The following is a 19,220-nucleotide window of genomic DNA, read 5'->3' on the forward strand; positions in this document are numbered from 1 at the left end:
TAAGCAAAAAATTAAGGCTACTTTCGTCTACAATGAGCAGTTGTTGATGTGAAATAGAACTCAAGGTACTAGAAATATTTTGCAGACTGGCCACATCTGTGGGATACAGTAAATGCTGTGGTACAAAGAGTACTGGTAAGTATTATCTGTTATGATGTGGGGTTATTAAGCTACAACATGACTTTTCTTTCTCTCTCAATAGATGCTGCCTAGCCTGCTAAGTATTTCAGACATTTTATTTATTTTTGGGTTTCAGTTATGATGTTAACCATGTTGTCTTCCACAATGGTATTTCTGCCTCATCCCTTGCCAAAACCTAACCGTTGTCCTTTTTTTTTTAGCAAAGGACTTGGTGAAGAGGTTGCTTGTTGTAGATCCAGAGAAAAGACTCTCAACAGAAGAGGCACTTAATCACCCATGGATGCAGGTAATTTTGCTTCTAAACATTATTCACATAGCACGGCACAGTGCTACTTCAAGCTCCAGAAACCCTGGTTCTTTCCTGACATTTACATGTTCCCTCTGTGTCCTTGAGAATTTCATAAAACATAGAAATTTACAGCACATTACAGGCCCTGCGGTTGTTGTGCCACCCATGTAACCTACTCTAGAAACTGCCTAGAATTTCCCTAGCACACAGCCCTCTATTTTTTTAAGCTCCATTTGTTTTCTAAGAATCTCTTAAAAGACCCTATTGTATCCGCTTCCAGCATCAACAGTGCATTCCACGCACCCACCACTCTGTAGAAAAAATTGCCTCTTACATCCCCTCGGTACCTGCTTCCAAACACCTTAAAACTATGCCCCCTCGTGTTAGCTATTTCAGCCCTGGGAAAAAGCCTCTGGCTATCCATGCGATCAATGCCTCATCATCTCATACACCTCTGAGTGAAGTGGTTTTGTTTGTCATTCCAAAAGATTCACTCATTAGTAGGTTAATTGCCTATATGGAACTGATGGGCATGTGAGGTAGAAGAATTTAGCGGAGACATGAAGTTGTTGCCCTGAAGATGGTATACATTTAATGAGCTGAAAAACCTTCTATGTTGTAAGGAAATTCAACCCATCAAGTCTGCTCTGCCATTCCATTGTGGCTGATCCTGGATCCCACTCAACCCCATACAACTGCCTTCTCACCATATCCTTTGATGTCCTGACCGATCAGGAGACTACCATTTTCTGCCTTAAATATATCCACGAACTTGGCCTCCACCTCAGTCTGTGGCAGAGCATTTCATAGATTCACCACTCTCTGGCTAAAAAAAATTCCTCCTTAGCTCCGTTCTAAAAGGCTGCCCTCCTTTGTTCTAGTTTCTGGAGCAGAGTAGGCTTCTTCTATTGAAACTGTTCCTCTGCACTAAATAAAAACAGAGGTCAGGATTGAATAGGTGCAGCAGCAAACTCTACTCTTGAGGACTAGACGTATCCTGCTCTTAAACTTCTGGTTTAAGATGGTACTACCGAAGATGTGCCACAGCTTACTGGTGGTTCAGAAGGCAAGAGGTTTGACTAAAAGCATTACTTATAACATCTTTTCGGAAGCAAATTGTGGTGAATTATCACTGCAGACAGTGGGGAGGCAGGCAGAGGCGAGGCTGCTTCGGGGGATGAGCTGACGACATTGGTATCACTGCTGAAGATGGAGTGAGTGATTTGGAGAGGAGTCAATGGGGAAGAGTTTTGATGCCTGCCAACCTAACCAGGGTGCGAGGTTGGATTGCTCCAAGCGCTGAGCCGATTTAGTGAGCTCGAGAATGGCTTTGAGCTAGGCAGTGTATTGTGGTGCTGGGGTGGGGTATTTGAGCAGGGCACCACCCGGTGCTTGGACAATTTAAACACCATTGGAAGTCCGAGTGTTGGGAACGGAGGCGAGGGTCAGGCTGATTTCGCTTGCTCTCCCGTGAAGGTTCATTCTTTCTCCGTGACATTGAGGCTGTGAAGTGATCCAGCTGCTGTGTGCTGTTGCCCCGCTGGTGTGATGAACTGGGGCTGAGACTTGGGCCTGCTCCAGGATCTGATCTGGGGACTTAGTATAGTTGAGAATGCTGTTGACCTCCTTCTTTTGTTTGCATGATTTGTGTTTCTTTTCTGTCTCTCTCTCTGCACTGTGGTTTTCGGTCTTTTTAAATTGGTTATTTCGGTTTCTTGCTTTGTAGCTGCCTGCAAGCAGTCAGATTTCAAGGTGTATAAGTTATACATTCTTTGATAATAAATGTGCTTTGAATCTTTGAATTTTCAATATAATGTTTTGTTTCCACCTAAATGAGGTAGCTCTTTCACAGTGGAATTCCAATAGTACACTAGATTTTTACACCATCTCTGGAGATAAAATGCCAATGCCACAAAAATAGTGCTTGAGTTCAATTTCATAATGGATATCCACACAATATATATTGTAGGATTTGTGGTTTTGACTTGGTAAGCTTGTGACAAATGCATTCAAACAGTATTGTTTCAAACTAGGATGAAGGTATGAAGAGAAGAGTAAAGCAGTTGATGTATCCACAAACTGAATTAATGTTACCACCAGGCACAGGTGAACAGGTAGGAATTGCTTTCATTCACACCAACAATTCCATTTCACAATAATCCTTGGTTCTATTGCCTGTGTAGAATTTATTCATTCTTAGTGTAATTGGCTGGTCTGGGCCTTTTAAGCTTCATGAATAAAGATTTGGTGTAGATCAAACATTATATGGTATTAGATCATTGTTTAGGTGCATTAAAATATATCTGTACTACAGAGAAATTATTAAAATTGTAAATTGGGTGGGCAAATTTGTAAGCATTATAAATTTAGCAGTAATTGGATGTCAGCTCAGTGATCAAACAAAAATGTTTCCATTTGAAATAGAATGTAATGTATGAACAGCATAAGACACAGCAGAATTTGAGCATTCACTCCCATCAAGTCTGCTCCACCATTCTATCATGGCTGATTCCAGATCCCACTCTGTGTGGAGAAACTTATCTCTGACATCCCCTTTGTACTTTCTTCCAAGCACCTTAAAACTATGCCCCTTCGTGTTAGCCATTTCTGCCCTGGGAAAAAGTCTGTGGCAATCCACATGATCAATACCTCTCATCATCTTATGCACCACTATCAGGTCACCGCTTCAAGGAAAAAATGCCAAGTTCACTCAACCTATTCTCATAAGGCATGCTCCCTAATCTAAGCAACATCCTTGTAAGTCTCCTCTGCACTCACTCTATAGTATTCACATCCCTCCTGTAGTGAGGTGACCAGAACTGACACTGTACTCCATTTGGGTCTTCTATAGCTACACCTGCCTTCTGTCAGTATCCTTTGTTGCCCTGACCAATCAGGAAACTATCAACTTCCGCCTTAAATATACTCATGGACTTGGCCTCTACCACAGTCTGTGGCAGAGCATTTCACACATTCACTACTCTCTGGCTAAAAAAATCCTCCTTAGCTCTGTTCTAAAAGGTCTCTTCTCTATTTTGAGGCTATGCCCTCTAGTTCTGGATACCCCCACCATAGGAAACATATTCTCCATATTCCCCGCAATGTAGTCCTTTCAACATTTGGCAGGTTCCAATAAGATCTCCCTGCATTCTTCTAAATTCCAGTGAGTACAGGCCCAAAGTTGCCAAATACTCTTCATATGTTAACCTTCATTCCTCGAATCATCCTTGTGAACCTCCTCTGGACTCTCTCCAATGACAACACATCCTTTCTGAGATATGGGGCCCAAAACTGTTGACAATGCTCCAAGTGCGGCCTGACTAGTGTCTTGTAAAGCCTCAGCATTATCTCTTTGTTTTTATATTCTATTGCCTTTGAAATAAGTGCCAACATTGCATTTGTCTTCTTTCCCACAGATGCATCCTGCAAATTAACCTTCTAGGAGTCTTGCACAAGGACTCCAGAGTCCCTCTGCACCTCTGATGTATGAAACTTCTCCCCTATTTAGATAATAGTCTGCACTATTGTTCCTTTTTCCAAAACGAATTATCATATATTTCCCAACCCTATTCCATCTGTCACTTTTTTGCGCATTCTTCCAATTTGGCCAAGTCCTGCTCCAATCACATTGCTTCCTCAGCCCTACCTATCCTTCCACCTATCTTTGTATCATCTGCAAACTTTGCTGCAAAGCCATTAATTCCATTACCAAATCATTCACAATGTGAAATGCAGTGGTCCCAATACTGACCCCTGACGAATAGCACTAGTTAGTGGCAGCCAACCAGAAAAGGCCCCTTTTATTCCCACTCGCTGCCTTGTGCCTGTCAGCCATTCCGATAGCCATGCCAGTATCTTTTCTATAACGCCATAGGATTTTATCTTTTCAAGCAGCCTCATGTGTGACATCTTAGCAAATGCCTTCTGAAAATCTAAGTAAATGACATCGACTGCCTGTCCTTTGTCCAACCTGCTTGTTACTTCCTTGAAGAATTCTTACAGACTTTTCAGGCAAGATTTCCCTTTACAGAAACCATGCTGACTGACTTATTTTATCATTAGTCTCCAAGTACCTTAAAACCTCATCCTTAATAATAGACTCCAATACTCCCACCACTGAGGTTAGGCTAACTGGCCTATAATTTCCTTTCTTTTGCCTTCCTCCCTTCTTAGAGTGGAGTGACATTTGCAATCTTCCAGTTCTCCCGATCATGCCAGAATCAAATGATTCTCATAACAAATGCATCTGCTATCTCTTCAGCAACCTCTCTCAGGATTCTGGGATGTAGTCAATCTGGCCCAGGTGTTTTATCCATCTTAAGACCTTTGAGTTTGCCTAGCACTTTTTCCTTCATAATAGCAATGGTACTCACTCCTGCTCCCTGATATTTGAGGACCTCTGGCACACTGCTAATGTCTTCCACAGTGAAGACAGATACAAAGTACCCACTAAATTCGTCTGCCATTTCTTTGTCCCTCAATGCTGCTTCACCTGCAACAGTGGTCCAATATAAACTCTCCCCTCCCTTTTACTCTTTATATAATTGAAAAATCTTATGGTATTCTGTTTTATATTATTGGCTAGTGTACCCTCATATTTCATCTGTTTCTAATAGCTTTTTCAGTTGGCTTTTGTTGGATTTCAAAAGCTTCCCAATCATCCAACTTCCCACTCACTTTGCTACCTTATATGCCCTTTCCTTGGCTTTTATGCAGTCCTTAACTTACTTTGTCAATCACTGTTGCCTACCCCTACCAGTTGAGAACTTCTTCCTCTGTGGGATATATTTAACATGCACCTTCTGCTCAGGCATCAACCCTGTCAGTATCCTCCTCCAATCCTCCTGGGGAAGCTCCTCTTATGCCTCTGTAATTCATGTGTCTTGTGCTTCTCCCTCTCTAAATGCAGTATGAAGTCAATCATATTATAATCACTGCCTCCTAAGGGTTCCTGTGCATTAAGCTCTCTAATAAGATCTGGGTTATTACACAACACCCAATCTAAGGTGGTCTTTCTCCAAGTAGGCTCAAGGACAAGCTGCTCTAAAAAGCTACCTTAGAGGCATTCAACAAATTTCCCTCTCTTGTGATCTAACACCAGCCTGATTTTCCCAATTGCCTTGCATATTGAAGTCCCCCATTGCAATTGTGTCATTACCATTATTACTTCCTTTTCCAGCTCCCTTTGCAATCTCAACCCCACATCCTGGCTATGAATTGGAGGCCTATATGATTCCCATAATGGTTTCTTTACCCTTGCAGTTTCTTAACTCCACCCACAAAGACTCAACATTCTCTGACCCTATGTCACTTCTTTCTAAAGATATAACCATATAACAATTACAGCACGGAAACAGGCCATCTTGGCCCTTGTAGTCCATACCGAACTCTTACTCTCACCTAGTCCCACCGACCCACACTCAGCCCATAACCCTCCATTCCTTTCCTGTCCATATAGCTGTCCAATTTAACTTCAAACGACACCATCGAACCTGCATCAACCACTTCTGCTGGAAGCTCGTTCCACACAGCTACCACTCTCTGAGTAAAGAAGTTCCCCCTCATGTTACCCTGAAACTTTTGCCCTTTAACTCTCAACTCATGTCTTTTTTGAATCTCCCCCACTCTCAATGGAAAAAGCCTATCCAAGTCAACTCTATCTATCCCCCTCATAATTTTAAATACCTCTATCAAGTCCCCCCTCAACCTTCTACGTTCCAAAGAATAAAGACCCAACTTGTTCAACCTTTTTCTGTAACTACAAGTGTTACTATAATTCCATCTCTTACCAACAGAGCCACACCACTGCCTAGGCCTTCCTGCCTGTCCTTTCTATACAAAGTAAATCTTTTGATGTTGAGCTCCTAACATGAGCTTCCGGCCTTCTTTCAGCCACGACTCAGTGATGCTGTAATTGCATCACGAGTTTGTCCACCAAATGTTACGCTCATTTAAATATAGCAGTTCTATCCTGCATTATTCGCCCTTTTGAATTTTGCCTCTGTGGTACAATTTAACTCTTTGCTCTGTCTGCATTTGTACCCAATCATTGGTTTGTCCTTCCTTACATTCAAGTTACACCCATCATCTAGTTGTAAACCTGCTGGCTCATCCTCAGCTCTGACATACTGGTTCCTATCTCCCTGCCATATTAGTTTAAACCACTCCCAACAGCTCCAGTAAACCTGCCTTTAAGAATATTGCTCCCCCTCAGATTCAAGTGCAAATGATCCCTTTGTACAGGTCCCATTTGCCCCAGAAGTGGTCCCATTTGCCCCAGAAGAGGTCCCAATGATTAAGAAATCTGAATCCCTGCGCCTGCTCCAATCCTTCAGCCACACATTTTTCTGCCATCTCATTCTGTTCCTATCCTCAGTGTCAAGTGGCACAGGCAGCAATCCTGTGATTACTACTCTTGAGGTCCTGCTTCTCAACTTCCTTCCTAACTCCTTGTATTTTTTCAGGACCTCCTCCCTTTTTCTACCTATGTCATTGGTACCAATAGGTACCACAATATCTGGCTGCTCACCCTCCCTTCTCAGGATATTGTGGACGCATCCCAAAACAGCAGCTTGTTAGGCTGTTACATGAATATAAGACCATAAGACATAGGAGCAAAATTTGGCCCACCTAGTCTTCTCTGCCATTTCATCATAGCTGACTTATTATCCCTCTCAACTGTATTCTCTTGGTTTCTCCCCATAAACTTTGATGTCCTTACTAATCAAGAACCCATCAACTTCCACTTTAAATACAGCCAATGACTTGGCAGTACATGGAATGTAGGAATATGGATCATGTACAGGTGAAGGAGATTTAGTTTAATAGAAACACGAGAAACTGCAGATGCTTCATTCTGTAAACAGGCAATTTGCTGGAGGAACTCAGTAGATTGAACAGCATTTATGGGATGGAAGGAATTATCAATGTTTTGTGTAGAGACCTGCTTGAAAATGCAACAATTTCCCTACAAATGCTGCTTAACCCACTGAGTTTCTCCAGCAGATTGTTTGTTGCTAGATACTATTTTGTTTCGGCATCATGTTTGGTGCAGACCTCATTGGCTGTAAGGCCTGTTCCTGTGCTGTATTGTGCATGTATGGTGAATGAAATGCCAGTTAATCAGGATTGCAATATGGATTCACTTGTTCTCTTTTGCTTGCGAAACTCAATTGTACGGGATGGCATGGTAGTATAGTGGTTAGCTTAATGCTTTGGAGCAGCGAGCCATGTCCAGTTCTGCTGCTGCCTGTAACAATTTTTACATTCTCCCTGTGACCATGTTGGATGCCCTCAGATGCTGCAGTTCCCTTCCACATTTCAAAGAATACAGGTTAATTGGTCACATGGGAGTAATTGAGCGGCATGGGTTGTTGGGCCGGAAGGGCCTCGTATCTCTGAATAAAGTGAAATATTTTGTCTTTTTTAACCTGGGTATATTACTGTTCAGTACAACTTAAGCTTTGGTCAGGATATGGATAGAAGGGACTTGATTGACCAGGTATTTTTTTCCATTTAGCCATCAACTAGTAGAAAGAGAGCACGTGAAGAGGATGAGCCCTTGCCTGCTAAACGTCCTACACATTCTGCTCTGAACAATAAAGCTGCTCAGGAGTAGGAAAACGAGAGTGGATGTAACGTAAGATTTATCTTGCACGTGTGTGGAAACAAGAAACTGATTCTACTTGATCTATTCTGGATACTATCTATTTCACACAGGAATTTTTCTAAATAATGTTTTTTCTACCAGTGTATCTCGAAATGTTTGTCATGTTTGAAATTCAATACTTCTAATTAGTTTCATACTATTATTGGGAGACTACAGTGGAAGATCACTTGCACTCCTGCCAAATAATTATTTTACCTTTTACATGCTTTCCTAAAAGTATTGAAAGGTTAAATTCTCAAGGGAATTTAATTGTCTTATTTAGTACAGATAAGACCAGCTAAAGAACTTGATGCTGCCTTTTACACAGGTTAATCTGAAAAAAAAAATGGTGATTGGATAGGGGTCTACTCAAAGGTTGAGGTGGGAAAATTTCAAGATTGAATTAGGACAAATGACCACTTTAATCACTGCTGCTGGTACTAATTGATGTGAAGCTGCCAATTGATTTATGTGGGCTGGATCCCAAAGATTTGATATGCAACAGCGGCCTTTAGCCCTAGAAAGTGAAAGCAAAGGCACTTTGTATATATTTATGGTGGAAACTGGAGGTTTCCTTAGTTTTTTTTACTCTCGTGAGAGCTGCCATTTTTATTGCAATTTTGTAAGTGAGAAGTTGCCATTGTATTGTTTTCTTTGTGTTAGTACTCCACTGTTTTAAAGGGGTGTACCAACTTAAAGTTGTTCTGAGCCATACAAATTAGAACACTTTGGTCCAAGTTAAACAGTTGAGGTAGACTGGTAGAGGAGGTGAATGTCATCTTTTTTCCCAAAGATTAATCTCTGCTGGAGAATGTATGTGGATTATTGCAAATCTTTGATGCTTGTTGTAGACATGGTTACAGCTCCTGCTGAGATACTGGAAGTGCCCTGCACGATAGGTATAGAGTAAGTAAATTGTGAAGTCTATTGTAAATATAATATTTACAGGTATGTAAATTCTGCTCCTTGTGCCAAACAACTTGAACAGATTGGAGGTATTGTATTTCCTTATTTCTGTATATTGGTAGCACCTGAATGATCATGCAAGCTTGCCTGTCACTTTGTAAAGTAACAGGACCATTTTGAGGCTACATTTACACAAAACCTAATGATGCCTTCTCATCTTTTTAAGTTTGTGAAATTGTTTTGAAAATAATACTATGATTGGCCACCAATCTCAGGACCAGTTTTGATCTGAGATATGGCATTGAGATTCCACCTGCAGTGTTATATGATCTTTTGTTTTGATACCTTTTATGTTTAAAGTATTTTGCTTCTGTTAATAACATTTTAATTTAGTTTGGTGCAAACCAAATAAACAATAGATTACTATCAGATGTGATCAGAGAATTGTCTCTTTATTTTTAATGTACACCTGTATATTCTGAGCACCTAATTGCATTTTTCAACCTTTTTCTGTTTTTCTATTTTTGTTATTATACTTCTATTGTAGATAAACTGCCTTTGGAGCAGTGTGAATGTTGCCAATTTCTTTTTGGGCATTCTGTATTGTTGAGATCTTCTGTGTGATTTTTGCTGCAAAGTTATTGTGATGAACTGAACGCTAGTTCGAGGAAGAATGGGGAGCGTGGTTAGAGAACTTTTCCTTTCAGAGTGATAACTTACTTTGTTTCTTTTTGATTTTCCACTCCATGCCAGTTTAATGATGAATTAAAGTGGCAGGTCTGAAACAAGTTGAAAATAACATGAAGCAAATTTAAATATCTTGCATTTTGTCCACTGTTTTGAAAAGCCATGCAAGTTTTAATCTATTGTATCCTTCGAATCATGCTTTCAAGTTTTACAAAATTTAAATTAAAATTTATAATCTGTCACAAGCCTTCTAGCTGCAGCTGCCTTAGACAGATAAGCAGCCTCATTATCCCTGAGGATCACTGAAACACCATTGTCCTGTCCCCACTATCTATCAGTACTAGGAAGGATATGCCTACGTAGAATACAGATGTGGTAATGCAACATGCTAGATTCTGTGTAATGGTAAAACATTTATTAGTTGACTTTCCACAGCCCCATTCTCTCAAGTACCTTGTGTAGCTGGTGTTTTGAGCATTTGATCATAAGGCATAGCTTATCCCAGTACACTGCTGACCTATTGAATAATTTGAATTAAAGTAGCTTCTGCCCCACAATCTTGAAGGGGTCTTGTAAAGAAAACGTTTCTGATTAAGTTACTGTTTTATCCATTTTAGGTTCATGGTGTATATTTTTGGGAAGATTGTTTATATGAAAGTTTTATAGGTCAAGGTTGATGCATATATGTAAAATCAAGAAAATTCTAAGGTAATTTTGTACAAATCAAGGAATTTCTAAAGCAATGATACCCTTGTATTATGTTTGGATAAAATAAAATGTTTCCTGGAATCAGCTTTTATTGTTGCTTATTAGTAAATTCCCTTTGGGCAGAATGGTAATGGATCTTAATTGCCACTCAACCCATTCCTGATCTTACTGCATTCGTGGAATGTATGTACCTTGTGATATTGTAAAGTATACCTGACTACCTGTGCAATCTTTAGGGTTTTTAGCTCAGCCTAATTAGGGAATCATTTGTATTTATTCTACAAAAATGTGTTTAGTATCTCCACCTCAGAGCTGACAGGCAGTTTTCAAAATTGTGGAATGATGCAGCACAGGAGAAAATTGGCCCGTTGTTCCTGTGTCACCGATTTGGATAAGACTGCCCTTTGATTGACATTCCTTTTCCCTCTTACAATCATGGGTGTGTATTTTTGAAAGTTATAATTAAATTTGCTTCCACTGTTTAAACAAATTTCAGTAATGTACACTGGACTGGATCATGTGTCAGTTTGAATAAGGGTACCACTGGACACCACCCCATGTCAATCTTCAGTTTCTGTACTAGAACACAATGGGTACAAGGTGAGATGTTAGTGCGGCCTAGCACCAATTCCAAAGCAGAGGTCAGGTGTAGTTCTGAATGTCACAGTTGGGTAGGTTTGAAAAGAATATGCATAACAAAACCCAAGAACATTCTTCATTATGGATGGCCTTGGGGGTCAGTTAAGCTGGTTTTATACTCCATATCATAAATGAGTTTTGCAGTTTTAATTAAAAAAACAACCTGGAAGTAGAATCTAATCACAAGGTGTGATCTGACACATAATCAACAAAATCCATAAAAGCGTTCTGACTGCTGACAGCTGCATTTAATAGAACAACATTTGGATTAGGATACAGGGTGCAGAAATTTTAATTGTTATGTCTTGAACTACAATCATGAGTGAGAAAATTGAAAGGAGACTAGTTGCTGGGATAGAGTAAACTGATGCCTCAATATTGACCAATTCTGTGACCTCTAACGCATGCAGTGTGCTGAGATCAACATGAAGGAAAGTTTGATATTTACCTGTTTACTAGAACTAGAACCCCTGTATAGCCATTTCCTTCATTGTCACAGTCACCAAAGTATGTAAGAATTAGTGTATTATGACAATAAGGCAGACTTAAAAGTCAAAGTAAAGAACAAAGAATGCCTGCAAGAAAATGAATCTCAAAGAACAAGACTTTATCAGATTTAATCAATCTGTACTCAACGATTGATTACAAGTCTTTTTGAAAAGGACTATCATTTGCAGTTTGGAGTAGGACCTAAATATCCCATATCCAAGGTCAGGTAATCATCTGAACTTTATAAATCTGCTGATTTAAGACAAGCACAGAACTTCTCTTGTCCCATTATTCTATCACGACCAATTATGTTTTCAAATAAAGAAGGAAATGCGAGGAGGTAAAATGGGAAATAGTGTCTATAAAAAATATACACTCTGCTTAGAAGTTTTCATGTTTTATTGTTTTACAACACTGAATCACATTGAATTTAATTTGGCTTTTTTGATACTGATCAACAGAAAAAGACACTTTCGTGTCAAAGCATGTAGTTTAAAAGAATGAATTAATACCAAGAGTCCAAGTGAAATATGCTGAATTTCAAGGTAGTTCAGCTTTAAAGTCTGGCTTTATTTCTCAGTTGATAAAGGTAGGAATGTACCTCATCAAATGGCTTTCCTATAAATGACCGTACTCTGTCGTGCCAGGCAACCAACTTTGGACGATCTTGAAGTATATCTCGATTAGCTCCAAGTGGCTGTATTTAAACAACAGATACAAATTATTCAAAAGCTTAAATCTTTGGTATGTCAGTACAATCTCAGCACAACTTAAGTAGCAATGATAATGATTTCAGCTGTACCAATGTGAAGATGCAAGGAAGAGTGAAGAAATCATTTTTATATTTATATTGACAAATGCAAATTTACCCACATTTATAACTTCTACAGCAGAAGCTCTAAAATATTAAACTCAAGATTCTACATATGCTGAAAATCTGGAGCAACACACACAATGCCTGAAGAACTCAGCTGGTCAAGCAGCATCTATAAGGGGAATAAACTGAGCTTACGTTCATCAGAACTGGAAAGAAAGGGCAATTCGGAGTTCCTCCAACATTTTGTGTCTGTCACTCTAAAACAATCTGCATGAGATCTTTTCTGTAGCAAAACTGACTGTCACTAAGCCCCTTCACCCCGACTAAAAAGCGTACATTAGTGCAGACAACATGCTGGACTTCAGCGAACCAGGCCAGATACAATGTAGACTGGAACTCCTGAATAAAGAAGTGGAAGGACAAAGCCATGCATACACAGTGTGATGTAATTGTTTGCACCAACTAATGAATTTTTGTTATGCACCTTGTAAACCTCATAGACCCCAGTTTGGGAATTGTTGTATGAAAGTAACTTTTCTAGATATTAAATGTCAATTATCTTAACTTGGCATCATTTAAATTTTCATCATCAGTTTACCAGTATGTGAATGGATTGTGGTTCAATGCCAAGCCTAAAACACAGGACAATACCATAACAGACAATAGAATACAAGCAGCCATGAACAATCAACAATTAGCAGAATAGTTACATGCAAATGTTATCATCAAACTTAAATGTGAACATATGAACAGACTCAATAATTATCAATGGAACAAGGAGATCAGGAAAGACCATTTACTGGATGTTGTGCAGGGACAGTCAGGGTATTACACCTGAGTGAGTTTTGTTGAGAACCTGGATAGCTACAGGAAAGAAGCTTCAGAAATGACATGTAGTGTTGGAGGTTATGGACTTGTGGTGTCTCCCTGATGGCAATTCTGTGAATAGCTGACTGCTAGGGTGGATGGAGTCACCAGTAATTTTTTCGGCTCTTTTTCGCTCCGGCAATGAACAGATTTTTTAATGTCAGTAACTGACAGCCAATAATCTTCTCCACTGAGTGGACCACTTGCTGCAACCTGAACTTGGAGAGGGAAGAGGCAGCGGGAAACCAGTGACAGAGGTAGTCACAACACTCCCAACGATGGCTGAGTAAAAATTCATCAGGATATGCCCTGAGATGTTCTTAAAGTGGTGTAGGAAGAATAATCTCTGCTAGGCTTTCCTTGTGATGAGCATAATGTATTGGTAATGGTAATCCCCAGGAATCTGAAGGACCCAACCACAGACACAGCCTGACCAGTACTTTACAAGGGGAAGCAGGTAGGGGCTATCAGTACAAGTCAATCCTCATTTCCACTGTCTTGATAGCATTCAGCTCCAAGTTGTTACAAGTGCACCATGCCGCAAAACAGTCTACCTCTCTTTGATAGCAGGTTACATCAATTTCAGAGATGAGCCCAATGATAGTTGTGTCATCTGCAACTTTAGGATTGAATGGCTTTGCCTGTGGAGGTACAGTCATCTGTATAAAGTGAGAACAGGAGGAGTGAAAGAACGCAGCTCTGGGGAAAGCTTGTTCTTATAGACACTAGATTATGGAATACAGTCCTCTCTTATTGTCAATTAGAAATGCATACATGCATTAAGAAATGATACAATGTTTCCCCGGAGTGGTATCACAGAAAACAAGAGAGACCAAAGACTAACATTGACAGAACCACATAATTATAACATATAGTTACAGCAGTGCAAAGCAATACCATAATTTGATAAAGAACAGACCATAGGCACAGTAAAAAAAAGATCTCAAAGTCCTGAATCGATCGACTCCCGAGTCCCCGATAGCAGGCGGCAAAAGGGAGAAACTCCGTCATAAACCTCCAGGCACCGTCAACTTGCCGATACCTTGGAAGCAGCCAACCCTGAGTCCATCCGTCTGAAAACTCCGAGTTTTCGAGCAGCCTCTCCGATACAGCTTCCCGAGCGCCTTCGACCTCTCCCCAGCCACTGAAACACGCAAAGCCGAGGATTTCGGGGCCTTCAGCTCCAGAGATTCCAGTTACCACACAGTAGCAGCGGTAGCAAAGCAGTCATTTCAGAAGTTTTCCAGATGTTCCGCTGTGCTCTCACGTCTGTCTCCATCAAATCAGGATTGTGCACGGTCCCCTACTTGACAAATAACAGATATTCATCACCGAAGTGGCCGTGCGCGCTGCCGTCACGCCGCCATCTTCTCCCCCCTCCGGGGAGGAATATCTGTTAGAGAGCCCAGCCTTGCATACTGCTTCCTTCCTGTCAGGAAGGATGTAATCCTCTGCTGACAGGTACTGTAGGGTACAGCTAGTTGGGTTAATTTGCTGTGGAGCAACTCTGGAACAATATTGTTGAAGGTGGAGCTAAAATCCATTAACAAGATCCTCACACAAGTGCTGGGGAGTCCAAGTGCTGAAGAATGTAGTGGATGCAATTAACTGCATCATAAATTGAGCAATTTGCTTTTTAAGAAAACTGTAGCGGGTCAGGAAGAGAAGCAGGAATGGACTTAAATGTAAGCTAGCATCAGATGTTCGAAGGTTTTCTTAACTACTGAAGTCAGTGATCTCGTCTTCCTTGGGAACTGGAACAATTGTAGAAACTTTAAAGGAGTTTGGAACCCTGCATAATTGCAAGGAGGCATTAAATATCTCTGAATGCAGGTGCTAGCTGATCTACACAATGCCTCAGAGTACCATGTGTGACATCATCAGGGCCTGCAGCCTTCCTAATGTTCTGTTTTCCAAATAATTAGTGAACGTCATGCTTCGCAAAAAGTATAGGGTGTGATGGAGGAATGGGGAGGGAGAAGAGGCTGAAGAAAGTGAAGGGGGGATAGTGACAATAGAGTGGTTGTGAGAGGAAGGGGGATAGGGGCTCAGCATCTCAGGAACTGAGGAATTGAGAAGATTGATATTGATTCTTCTTATCAAAGTGGTAATAAAACTAATTGAGCTGATGTGCCAAGATAGGGGAGGGGAGACTTGGGAGCCCTTCTGCTTGAAGTTGAGAAGACTTTGGAGGGAACTCCAGACTGTCCGGCTATTGTTGAAGTCTCTCTAGTTGATCCTTGTAACTTGCTTTCTCCACTTTCAACTTTAAACTTCCGTTTTGCAGAGCTACATCCCTCTGTTTCCAGAACTGCAGACATGATCGTTTGCGGATCTGAGAGTCCTCAACTCCTGGGTGAACCACAGCTTGTCGTTGTTATACCTCACAATGATCTTTTAGGGAGATGCACATCTTCACAGAAGGATATGTGGGATGTTACAGTGTCAGAATATTCATCTATACTGCTACACCAGCCTTCCAATCCATGGAGCCTAAGCAGTCTCTCAGCCTTGGGAGTCCAATTTTTGTTTATAACTGGGAACACACATGACCATGACATGGTCAGAGCTGCCAAAGGGTGCCTGGGAAAAATGGAGGAATGTTGTATCAAATGGTCCAAGGTTCTGTCCTCACATGTGGAGCAGCAAATCATTTGGTGTATTTGGGCACATCAAGTTTCATGTTACATAGTTAAAATGCCCGTAAAGAAAATCACTGTATTGGGAAATTTATTTTTCAAATCATAAATATTATCAGCCAACAGCTGTTGTGCAGATGAGTATTTGTGTGAGGGGGAATGTAAATATCACAGGATAACAGAGTGAAATTCCCTCGGTAGGTAGAATGGTTTACAATGAATGAAAAGAGCCTCTCAGCAAAGGGAAAAGGAGGAATGGCGGATTCGCCCCTGCACCATCTGTTATTTATAAACATGCACAGGTCACCGCCATGCGGCTTGCAGCATAGTGAGCTCTTACCATCTGCTCTAAACAGCTGTTATCTTGCCATTTGACAAAGTTGTCTGGTATGTCTGCGTTAAGTCACGTTTCAACAAAACGAAAGGCAGAAGTATGGACAGTTGACTGAGTCCTAATGAAGGGTCTCAGCCTAAAACGTCCACTAAAACTCCTTTCCATAGATGCTACCTGACCTGCTGAGTTCCTCCAGCTTTTTGTGTAAAGGTCTCATGGATTTTTAACTTGTCCATCAACTCTAACGATATTTACTCAAGGTCGGCTCCCAAACGCTTTCACAATTATGTATGTGGGCTTTTTTGTGTGTCTATAGTCTCACAGATGTAGTTTCATTCTCAATACTAGATCAGTTTTGGGCAGGGCATCTGAATGCCTTACCTGCATTAGTTCACAGATGGCCAGAATATCTCCCAGTGTAATCTGTTCACCACAAAGGAAGCGCTGGTTCTTCAGAAACATCGATTCCAATAAGTCTAAAGTTGTACTTAATTCACTCACAGCCTTGTTCAGCTTGTCTTGATCCACTGCCTGGCCTGATGCCTTGGGAATCAAAACCTGCACAAGCAGGTTCCAAAAACAAAAAGTTTCAAAACACTTTAACAAGCATAACCATTGGAGATCAATGATTTGGCCCAGAGAATAGGGAAAGACTTTGCAGATGGAATACAGTGTAGGGCAGTGTAGGTCACGTACTTCGGTAAAAGGAATAAACATAGAAACATTGAAAACCTAGAGCAGAATACAGGCCTTTCTGCCCATGTCTTAACATGTAGACTATTTTCTAAACGGGAAGTGAATTAAGAAATCAGAGGGACAAAGGGACTTGAGTCCTAGCGCAGAATCCTCTCAAGTTTAACTTGCAGGTCGAGTCAGCGGTAAGGAAGGTAAATGCAGTGTTAGCACTAATTTCAAGAGGGCTAGAATATAAAAGCAAGGATGCTTGCATTTACCCTATCTAAAAAGAAAAAAAAACAAAAGCAGGCTTTTTCCAGAGGTTGGGTGAGACTAAGAACTAGAGGGCATAGGTTAAAGTTGAAAGGTGAAATATTTAAGGGGAACTTCTTTACTGAAAGGGTGGTGAGAGTGGAATGAGCTGTAAGCACAAGTGGTGGATGTAGGTTCTATTTCAACTCTGAAGAGAAGTTTGGATGGGAGGGGTATGGAGGGCTATGGTTGATGGGACTAGATGGGCTGAAAGGCCTGTTTCTGTGCTGTAGTGCCCTCTGACTCTAATGCTGAAGCTTTAGAAGGCATTGGTTAGACCACATTTGAAGTATTGTCAGCAGTTTTCAACACTAAATCTAAACAAGGATGTGCTAGCATTGGACAGGGTTCACAATAATGATCCCAGGAATGAAAGGGTAACGCATGAGGAGGTTTTGATTGTTCTAGCACTGTACTTGTATACTGACAAAGTTCTCAAATATATTGTTGGTCATTATTTCTATACATCCAGGTTTAGCCTGGAGTTTTATGCTCAATCCCTAAGGATGGCAATGAAAATGGTGCCGGTTAGGAGTACAGAATTGAGGTTTTCTTCGCAAATGGATGTAAAAGATCATTAATACTATTTTGAAGAACAGGAAATCTCAGGAGTGATGGCCAACATCATTGAAATATGATCACAATGATGTTAGTGGGAATTGTGCATATGTTAACTCTTTTTTTTCTGTATTTCAGTAAAGAATTTTGCGATGTTCGGGGGTGGGGGGTCCAACAAACAACAACAAAAGCTGCTTTATAATTTAAAGTGTTTCTGCTTTGAAACATACCTCCAGAATGAAGACCTTCGCTGCATGAAACCTCACATTGGCGTGCTGCCACGCCATGTACTCATCCACCTTTGCCCGCTGAAACACGTCTTGAGGGTACCAGAACTGGGGCACGTTGTACTTTGTCGCCAGGTACTTCAGGATGGCCACACTGCAAACAAAATCCTCAAAGAGGTTACTTTCTGCATTTTGCTTTATATCGTCAGTAACTGCCAATTGAGTTCAATTCCTGAATACTGATGCTGTGGCAATGATGCTGCTGCAAATAAGTTCTTCACTGTACATAAGACAACAAACTTAACTTTCACTTCCTGGGGTATAACAAAGGTCTATTTTGTTGAACACAACAGATGACCTTGCTGGCTCATTAGTGTTAAAGATTCTGTGTTTTACAGCCCCCACCCTGCAGTCTGAGCCTTTGAAAAGTTCATTTGGAGAGAGGGGGCTCTGAAACTGCATGCAGTGGTCAGTGAGATGGTGACAAGGTTAACCTGCCAAGGTTCGTAATAACACCACAGATTGCAGAACTTCTGCAAATTAAAATTAATTTACTTCACTTTTACTGTATCCTTCAAGATTTTTTTTTACTTAAATTGTTTCAATTTTAACCCGAGGAAGTTAAAATCTCAGATAAAGGAAATGAAATCACATATGAATTGAATTGAGATAGTTTATTATTGTCACATGTACAACATGGGAATGCAATTCTTTAGAGCGCCTGAGATTACGATTCACCTCCTACTGATGTCTGGAAGGGGTTCGTTCACGTAGCTTTCTTTTGGTGCTCAGGTTTCCTCTAAAATTCCAAAGACGCAGTTTCTGAAATCAGTTCTGGACATGTTATATCGGTGCCCGAAATGTGACAACACTTGTGGGCTGCCCCCAGCACATCCTTGGACTGTGTTGGTTGTTGACATAAATGATGCATTTCACTGTATATTTCAACGTACATTAGACTATACAGTAACATATAGGAACAGAATTAGGCCATTTGGTCTATCAATTCTGCTCCACCATTTCATCATGGCTGACCTAATTTTTCTCTCAGCACCAATCAATCTCCTGCCTTCTCCCCATATCCCTTCATGCCCTGACCAGTCAAGAATTTATCAACCTCTGCCTTAAATATACATAAAGACTTGGCCTCCACAGCTGCCCACAGCAACGAATTCCACAGATTCACCACTCTCCGGCGAAAGAAATCCCTCATCTCCATTCTAAAAGGATGTCCCAGACATCCCACCCTGCAAAAAGTCATTTCAGGGAGGTAGCACCATCAAT

At 40.7% G+C, this 19,220-nt stretch overlaps 2 protein-coding genes across 5 annotated transcripts in view; one reads left to right on the forward strand and one right to left on the reverse strand.

Annotated features, from left to right (window-relative positions):
- chek2 (checkpoint kinase 2) overlaps positions 1–10,455 on the forward strand; it is a 94,033-nt gene extending 83,578 nt beyond the window's left edge. For all 3 annotated transcript variants that reach the window (XM_063039193.1, XM_063039195.1, XM_063039194.1), the window contains 3 exons: positions 342–427; positions 2,464–2,544; positions 7,950–10,455. In XM_063039193.1, the coding sequence (XP_062895263.1) occupies positions 342–427; positions 2,464–2,544; positions 7,950–8,048 (266 nt within the window). In that variant the 3' untranslated portion in view covers positions 8,049–10,455. The remainder of the gene's footprint in view (positions 1–341; positions 428–2,463; positions 2,545–7,949) is intronic.
- Positions 10,456–11,868: 1,413 nt separating this feature from the next.
- gstt2 (glutathione S-transferase theta 2) overlaps positions 11,869–19,220 on the reverse strand; it is a 40,927-nt gene continuing 33,575 nt past the window's right edge. The window contains exons 3-6 of one of the 2 annotated variants that reach the window (XM_063039196.1): positions 17,940–18,090; positions 16,546–16,722; positions 13,746–13,850; positions 11,869–12,204 (exon numbers count right to left, since the gene is read on the reverse strand). In XM_063039196.1, the coding sequence (XP_062895266.1) occupies positions 12,064–12,204; positions 13,746–13,850; positions 16,546–16,722; positions 17,940–18,090 (574 nt within the window). In that variant the 3' untranslated portion in view covers positions 11,869–12,063. The remainder of the gene's footprint in view (positions 12,205–13,745; positions 13,851–16,545; positions 16,723–17,939; positions 18,091–19,220) is intronic. The other variant, XM_063039198.1, reaches the window with a different exon arrangement.

This window comes from Mobula hypostoma (assembly GCF_963921235.1).
Source record: "Mobula hypostoma chromosome 27 unlocalized genomic scaffold, sMobHyp1.1 SUPER_27_unloc_1, whole genome shotgun sequence".
In the NCBI taxonomy this organism is placed as follows: Eukaryota; Metazoa; Chordata; class Chondrichthyes; order Myliobatiformes; family Myliobatidae; genus Mobula; species Mobula hypostoma.